At 37.0% G+C, this 8,642-nt stretch overlaps 1 protein-coding gene across 2 annotated transcripts; it reads right to left on the minus strand.

Moving 5' to 3' along the window:
* Positions 1 to 8: 8 nt before the first annotated feature.
* LOC149838162 (uncharacterized) lies at positions 9 to 6,245 on the minus strand. Of its 2 annotated transcripts, none has more exons than XM_090006430.1 (7): positions 6,069 to 6,245; positions 5,852 to 5,933; positions 5,476 to 5,555; positions 5,057 to 5,201; positions 1,691 to 1,792; positions 1,323 to 1,532; positions 9 to 175 (listed from the first exon to the last, which is right to left on the minus strand). In XM_090006430.1, exons 1-7 carry the CDS (start codon positions 6,173 to 6,175, stop codon positions 32 to 34), a joined length of 870 nt encoding a protein of 289 aa, XP_089862556.1. In that variant the 5' UTR covers positions 6,176 to 6,245; the 3' UTR covers positions 9 to 31. The 2 variants fall into 2 exon arrangements, with proteins under 2 accessions (XP_089862556.1, XP_089862555.1); XM_090006429.1 differs by having other exon boundaries at positions 1,691 to 1,801.
* Positions 6,246 to 8,642: the final 2,397 nt, after the last annotated feature.

The raw sequence follows: 8,642 nt of genomic DNA on the forward strand, positions 1-8,642 counted from the left end.
TACAACACAGGAAACACATTCCCTGCAGGTGTTAGTCTGTGGAACCACCACGCCAGTAGCCCCATTTGCCCATTCCACATTCAGATAAGAACCTCAGGTAAGCAGGCTCAAGTTTGTTATAAGCACCAGTAAACTCTTCGATGCTCTCTTGTGGCTGATATTCGTTGCTTGAGCTCTGCATTATTTGTAAAATTTAACCGAGTGTCGTTACCAAAAGGGATGCAAAATAACATGCAGGTAAGATCATTTTACAGTGGCGTTTGTAGAATGTTTTCAAGCGGGGAACAGGAGGCGGAATATGTAATACGGTGATAATTGTAATGGAGTTCTGCTTGCCTTGAGAGGGCTTATTATCATCAAGGTTTTTAAAGGTGCGAGGCATAACAAAGCATTTTCAAAAAACAGCAATGAAACAGGTGCAGGCTTAACATGTCTCAAGGTGCCCCAAGGGGTTTGCATAGTGGGAGGGGCCTTTGGCTACTAGATGAGTAGGTCAGGGTTAACATTCTCATGTGTCAGCCCCTTGCACATAAGAAAGGGCAGAGTAAGTATGGTAAGCCAGTGCGACTAGGTCTTTGATCTCAGGGGTAGTTCCTGTGCCTCATGTTAAAAAAATGTTTCAAGGCTTTAAAATTAAATTAATATAAAATATTTACAATTACTAAGAAATAAGGTGCTATTGCTTATAAAAAAACAACAGTTTCGATTACTTATAATTTTGAACAAGTATTTTGATTGGTGGAGAAAAGAAAGGAAAAAAGGGATAAATACTTCTCTAGAATGAGTACTTCGTTAGATTTGATCAGAAGCAATAAGACTCAAATCTTACAATAAAATCCATCAAAAAACAGTTGGGCGGTAATTAAATCTTTAATGAAAATCGAATTTCAACTTCTTTTTGTCTTTTTAGCAAACAGAAACCATAAGCTTTTTTTCTACATTAAAATATATTTTAGGCAACTCTTAATATATAAGTGATATTCAGAATATATTATATTTGCCATTTTTATTTTAGACACTATGCTTAAAACAAGCTACTCCATGGGCCCACGCCTCATGTAGTGATTTAGGGCTATGTGATAAAAACGTGTAGGGAGCACGCCTTAAACCACCTTTAAGACAGTTATGGAGTAAAAGAATATCAGAGCTTCCATAGTGTGAGGATTAACAGGATGGAGGGCATTCGTGAAGAGGGTTCACAGGGGCCAAGAAAGCATAGAACAAATAGGTATGGAATAAGATGAACACATAGGCCACTGGATACGTATTCACTCGTGTAGCAATTATAAGACAAGTCACATTAGAAAAAAATAGATACTCACAGCCAATGCATGTAGTGGTTCATCTTTAACATCTTCTGTTTCTCTAGTTTCATCAAGAATAGATTTCCACCGCATATGTGGACCATGATTGGACTTCCGTGACTGGTGTTTCCATTTCTCAGCAGCTCTATAGCGAAATGTACCAATTATACATCTGATGCAAAACGCTATAAGAGGAACCAGAAGTAGAAAAAAACCAGTGGATTTAGCCTGATGATGAAATTCAAAAGCTTGTTCAATTAAAGTTTATGCATATACTAGAAAATAAAACCAAGGATGATTGTTATAATCAGTGAACACCATTCAAGCTTATCAAGCTATATGAGGGCATTGTAAATCCAAAGCATGTATATATGAAAATCACTTACAGCTTGCAATTTGTGAAAGGATGGTGCAGTAAACAGGTTGGATTTTCCGTATACCAGTAAAGTACTCAATGCAGAGGTTTGCTGCTTTTGATTTGCTTCTCCCTGGGAAACCTAAACAGAATTACTAGTCCCCTTTTACAAGTAGCAAGCAGCATAAACATGCTAAAGGCTACCAACTTGACACATGCAAACACAATACAGAGTTGAATTAAGCATATAACCGCTGGTTCATTTTCTTCTTTTATCATCCCATTTAACCTTCGTAAACTAGTCATATATATAAAGCTTCCCAAGTTATTTTTGAATGCTGAAGATTAAAAATCCAACATGTTGAGGTAATTTATCTAGGTTACATTTTTCTGTAAACATGTACCAACAGATTACTGTTTCACGTTCAAATATTTGTTCATTATTCTCACTACAACCATACTCCTACATATAAAAGACAGAATTGAGTGCTCAGAAATATGATTCATGGTGAGGCATAAGTTGCATGGTTAGCCTCAAAAATAATGTTGGTGGTTCCCACCATCATACTTCAGCTTACTAGATCATTACTTGCCACATCTCTCAATTAGATAGTTTATCAACCCAAGGATGAAGCCATCGTTCCCAATCCTATCAGGATGATCCTGACTATTACATGCTATTTGACCTAATGATTTTTGCACCAACAAATTGTTGGCAGTACTCAATGCTAGCACATCTCTGCTCCAAGCACAAAACGACCAATAGCTCAAATTAGTCAAATGTATGAAGCATTACCACAAGTACTTGTCTGAAAATGTTTTTTTGAGGGAAATTTACTTCTGAGTAATGCTAGAGATATTGACACACTTAATGCCTTGTCCATTTTTAGGATTGCTGATTATCTACAAATATGAATTTTAAAAAAATGATCATTACTGGACAAGCACAACGGCATAGTATAGGATCATGGTGTTGACAATTACAAAGGTTGCTTGGTTAAGGGGGTTCAGGAATTTGTCCAAAGGTACTAATTCCCTTCTAGTGTGATGAATCAGAAATTCAAGCAGCAGCGTGCAGCTCATTTATGTTTACAGGCCTGTATGGTCAACTCACTTGAGAAGGGCTCTAGAAGAGAGCTTGCAGCCACGCTTGGAATCATTATGTATGTATGTATAAGAGTTAGATTCTGATTGATTGACCACTTTCACGACTGGTCTTCTCTTGATACGCAAAATTGTCTGTTATATTCAGACAAATTATTATACTCTGATACCATGAAAAGAATTAAAAAATGTAGCTTATTCACTTGTTGATGCTAATAATTTCACCACAGTTTTGTTGGATAAAAATAGCATGTGTTACTACTAGCACATGGTTACTGAAAGCTTCTACCTTTTGAAACTCTCTTTTTTGAAGTTGCTTTGGAAGTTGGAATCAAGCACTTCCGAAGCTTGGTTCTCTTGCCATGAAAAGAATAATCATGAGGGCATCAAATTTCAATATCAAAATTATACTTTCATTAAGAAATGAAACCATTTCATAATTAGTGAACTGTATTTTCTAAAAAAGCGCACCATAAACATATTTAATTAATTTGAAGAATAAATTGTTAATGACAATACATTTTTGTATGATTCCTTTAAAGAACAAAAACATTTTCACTTTTGTTAAAGTATTATACTATTTAGTAAAAAATAAGTAAAATTTCTTCTCATTATAAGAACATGTACACAATTATGTACTATCTTGTATATGATTCAAAAGTGTGTTGTGCTGATGTGTGCTAGTTGATATAGTATTAATAAAGAACCTTCTTTTTTAGATATATTTGTATTAGATTTTATACACTCAGATAGGGATGGCAGTGGACACCAGGGGACAAGGTCTCCACCCCCGCCCCGTTTTAAAATTTGAACCTTCATCCCCACCTCCATCCCCGCACGTGGATGGATTTTAACCTCCACCCCCGCCTCCATCCCCGGTCCAAACGGGGGTGAGGCGGGGCCCCGCTTTCCCTCGGTCTATAGTCATTCCTTAAAAGATTGGGGACGAGGCTGGGCGGGGATTGAGACGGGGATGGGGCGGTGGAAAGCGTAAGTCCATCCCCACCTCCATCCCCGCAGGGGGATAGATTTTAACCTTCATCCACGCCTCCATCCCCGTTTCATGCCCTTCATCTCCGGTCCAAACGGGGCGGGGCGAGGCGGGGCGGGGCCCTGTCATCCCCCGGTCCACTGCCATCCCTACACTCAGAAGGTAAGAAAATTGTTTTTATGAATAGTATATTGACATATACTTTATGCTTTTAAAAACAGAAAAAAATAAAAGAGTTAATAAATATTAGATGCAATTGTAGTACTATATGGTATGGTTTTAATTCCTTTTAGATTTCTTCATTTATTTATTAAGAGACTCCTAACCACTTCTCACTTATTGCCTCTGCTTCTCGTATGCTTCCTACTTTTGCAAACTTATAGTCTAGTACTACACCAGTATTTCCATCCTGTGTTATACTCTATTATCTTTGTTCGATAGAGCAAATGCAAGCATTGACGTATGTTGGCTATCTCCGTGTCCTCTTTCTTTCAATAAGAAAACTGAGATTAGCCAATTAGGCAAGAACCAATGGGTCCATTACTGTAAAAATCTGAAGTGAAGTAACACAAAAATAGAATATATCCTTAGATAAAGCATATGGCTGCTCCACTTAAACATCTACATGAAGACAATGTTGTGGTAGTTTGTCTTGTCTTCGTAGATCTTTCACTTAATTTTATAGTAATATGACTATTTTCTATTTTGTGCTGCAACAAGCAGAATCACCTGGACCTCGTTGCAAGCACTCAGCCTCTTGATATATCAGATATCTATATGTCGTACGATAGGATCTTTCCGCTATGTTTCAACCTCAAATGACACAGGCCTAAAGCACATTATCAAGAGGTAATAAAGTTGAACATCAGACCACTAAACATTTGCCATTTATACAACTAATTTGCATATGGAATTGGAGTGTCTTTGACTAAAATTGTTGCCATTTTAGGCACTAAGGGATGAAAATGTAGTTCTTGGAAACTAATGCACATACAATCTAGATGTTCATTACTTATCACATGACAAACCAACAATCAGAAAGAGTACTGCAGAAAAGGCCTAAATGAGCTACATAGAATGCCTAAACATCAGTCAACTTGAAGTTATGAAAGATGCCTATAAACAACTGAGCTGATAGCAGCATGGCATCATTACCAGGAATTGCACCAACAAAATGCAGATCCATAATAGACAAGTATAGCAAGCAAGATCACGAGTGTGAATAACTAACTTGACAGAATCTTTCAAGGGTTATTTAATAAGCATTAGCATCAAAATAATATATCCAGATTTGGACCTCACCTTTGGGGAATCTTTAAAATCAAGGGGAATATCTAGTGGTTGCCCTTTGAGAATAAAGTCCACATCAACTATGTCACTGTTACTTGCAGCAATGTCCTCTATGGAGACACCATACTTCTTTGAAATAGATGTTAGAGTCTCACCTCTAAGAACGAATATTCAAATTGGTCAGAAGAAAAGAAAGAATGCCAAAATGAAAAAAAAAGGGTAGAGAAAGTAACATTTTATAAGAGAAAAGACATATATGGTCTTGGAAAACTACAAAAAGCAACAATTCACTTAACAACACCAACAACAGCAGAAACAGTTCAATTCACTCAATGTGAACCAAACAAATGAATATGTAACATAACAAACTCTGAGTCTCTGACAACAAGAAAATAAATTTATGATGATGTGGTAAAGGCAATAGGGCATACTCCTCTACAACATGAACCAAGGGCCTCTTAGTGACATACTGATCATTGGATGGCCTTTGCACTTGAAGGAATACCCATTTCTGTATCAATGCAGAAAAGATTACTCCAAACAATATACAAAAGTTCAGACTAAAATTGAAAAAATACACAAGGTCATGCAATAGTTTTTTCCTTAACCCCGCACACATTTCCACCATAATGCTGAAACTTAGCACGAATTGAGCACCACCCAATTACTATCATCCCGAAAAAATCACAACCATCATCTGATCTACCAAACAGAGACCCACGAAAAACATGAACAAGCTCGAATCGACAAAACCCAAAATTTCCCTTCACCCAAAACGATGAAAATCGAGAAATTAGTTCGGTATACCTTCATTGGCGTTTCCAATCGAGTCCAACGTCGAATAAGACGTCGACTCCACGCCGATTCCTTCTTCTCTTCGCGAGCGTTGCTGCAGGAAAACCAAGACGAGACCGTCAAGAAAACCCAAGGAATCCTGATTCTGGTTCCTCCTCCCTATGCCAAACAGAGCATGGGAATTCAATGGAAAAAAAGAAAAGAAAACGCGGGGTGCGGAAGCAAGTACTTGGGAGAAGACGAGGGTGGTGAGAAGTGAACGAGGGCGACGAGGGGACACGTCTTCTTCACGCAGTGGAGATTAGGGTTTAGTGGAGGAGAAACCCTAATCGCCATTAATTTCCTCCCATCTTTTCCGCTGTTTGTTTTCTTGCTTCGGAAAGAGGGGAAATGGAAATTACGGAAACTGGAGGAGGAGAGGCTTGATCCGAGAGACTATGGAATGTGTCCATGAATTTATGTAACAAAATATCGCCGATATTTTGAGATGGGACACTATCGTGATTTTAACTCGACATTTATGCGATAAAATAAATTTTGAAGCTTTTAAGTTTTTATTTTTGCATTTTTTTGGATAGTTCAAGAGAAAAATCTCGCACATTGATTGGCCTCCGGTTGGTAAAACCCTTGAGGTCCCCCTTGCCCTTAAGGGAGTACACCCATCTTCCGCATTGTGGCAAGGGACGCCAGCCGTGAGTTTTGAACTTGTGACATCCCGTCAATTTGATGACATTCACAGTTACAAGTCGTCCTTACCAGATAAGCAGAGCCCTCGTGGGCTATTTTTGCATGTTTTTTGCAGTTTTATTAATTTTTAGTTTTGCAATTTCTTCTTGTTTAGTGATATTTTCTCAACAAAAAAAAAAGGTTCCAATTTGTATGAGATTTTTTCCTTGTTGAGAAAGCATCGAAATCGGGATTTGTGACATTGGGTTGGACGACTCATCCGACCACGCCATTGGGTTTGGACCATGATGATCCATCTGTCTCTCAACACTGGATCTGAGTTCAAATCCAACCAAGATCTAACAACACAATAGCATGATATTATTACCAAACATTAAGAAACAAATCGCATTTGTCTACAACATTGTGAACTCATATAATTCATGATCATACTTTTCCCCAACTTGTCAGATTCGCATGTCCAATTTCCCTATTTGTTTCTAATGGAAAATTTTAGATAATTAGACATGCATCTGTCTAGCCTTTAATATCTATTAAATGAAATTCATTTTTTTATAGGTAACTAAATGAAAAAAATATTTTTTTATTTCTTGTAAAAAACAAAAAAAACTTATCACTGTTTTGCACTGTGTGTGTAACTCACTCAAATCAATAAAAAAAAAATTGGTTTATGTTTGGCCCCCCAATAAAAGTTTCTAGAAGGATTCACACATGAAAAGTGGTCGGTGAGGATAGTTGTTTCTCATTTGGGGCCAAGCACACATAGTGTTTCTTTGCTTAAGCTGCCTGCCTATCACTTGTGGGTTCCGTAAGGGCTTGGGTGTCTATGACCTCATCTGGAGATTACCTGCTTTGGTGGAGAACTTCATCATAAAAAATAGATGTCTTCTATTTATTTTTTTCATGAAAAATGAAACTCTTGTTTAGCTCTATTATGTGAAAACTTCATGCTTTGGATATGTTTTTTTTTTTGCTTGTAGATATGATCAAGTTTAGAAAAATGACAGTATTGTAAGACAAAAATGATACGTTTCTAAAAAATTACTTTTTTTTTGCTTTTGAAGTGTAGCTAAAGGCTCATTGTGCTGTTGAAATATTTGTTTTTCTCAACAGACTCCTTTTACTAAAAACTGCATAAGGGGCACAGACAGGAGAACATTCGCAAATGTGTGAGAAGATTCGCATGCAAAGGACAGAACATTTGCAAATGTAGAAGCAGGCAGGAGGACATTCGCAAATGTGTGAGAAGATTCACATGCAAAGGACAGAACATTCGCAAATGTAGAAGCAGGCAGGAGGACATTCACAAATGTGCGAGAAAATTTACTTATTTGGGAGAAAATTCGCAAATGCCGAAAGAAATTCACATATCGGATATTTGAGAGAAAAACTCACATATCTGAATGAAATTCACATATACTAAGGGTGAAAATGTTATTTTACAGTAGAAAAGTTACGGTTTTGAACATCAAGCAAATTTTCTAAAATTGTAAGGTTTTTTCTATAATGCATCATTTTTGCTGTACAGTCATTTTGGATCAAGTTTGGGGTTGCCTTCCAATTAGAGCTATCAATGGATCTGGTGGCTTTCTGTTGGATATCTGATCTGACCCAAAATTAAAATTTCAAAATTGAGCATACAAATACCAATCTAAACATTATTAGGCTTATCTACAACTCAACTCATATACTGTCACACGGACACGCCATTTTGGCCACATACTCCTGCTGACATGAGTGGACTGCTGGATATAACCATTATTTTAATATTGTTTTCATAAGTTTTAATTTTGATATTATTTCAATAAAAACATTTTTAAATATAAAAATGTCAAAAAAAAGTTACAAGCTGATTAACAATTAAATATTCTGTGTCAACGTGTCCTATTTTTGGAAAAAACCTTAAAACTTGTGAATTGAACCTGCATCCCATGTCCTGTGCCCCACGAATCTTTGTAACACAGTAGACAACATTCAAGTTGGGTTCCCAAACACGAACACAACTACACCTTAACTGGTTAGTTTCAACTTACCCTAATGGATCAGATATCAGATCCTTTGATAGCTCTGCCCACAATGGATTGGAATCCAAGAACCGATCCAGTTATCTTAATTT

The sequence above is a fragment of the Nuphar pumila genome, chromosome 5, assembly GCF_984573655.1.
Source record: "Nuphar pumila chromosome 5, dmNupPumi1.hap1.1, whole genome shotgun sequence".
Classification (NCBI taxonomy): Eukaryota; Viridiplantae; Streptophyta; class Magnoliopsida; order Nymphaeales; family Nymphaeaceae; genus Nuphar; species Nuphar pumila.

Bases quoted from the DNA above. Each gene is read 5' to 3' on its own strand.
- LOC149838162 (XM_090006429.1), bottom strand. From the start codon at position 6,175: ATGGCGATTAGGGTTTCTCCTCCACTAAACCCTAATCTCCACTGCGTG. The intron at 5,202-5,475 runs GTATGCCCTATT...ATTCGTTCTTAG, and splicing joins TTGGTTCATGTTGTAGAGGA to AGGTGAGACTCTAACATCTA. The intron at 1,533-1,690 runs GTAAGTGATTTT...TTTCATCATCAG, and splicing joins CCTTTCACAAATTGCAAGCT to GCTAAATCCACTGGTTTTTT.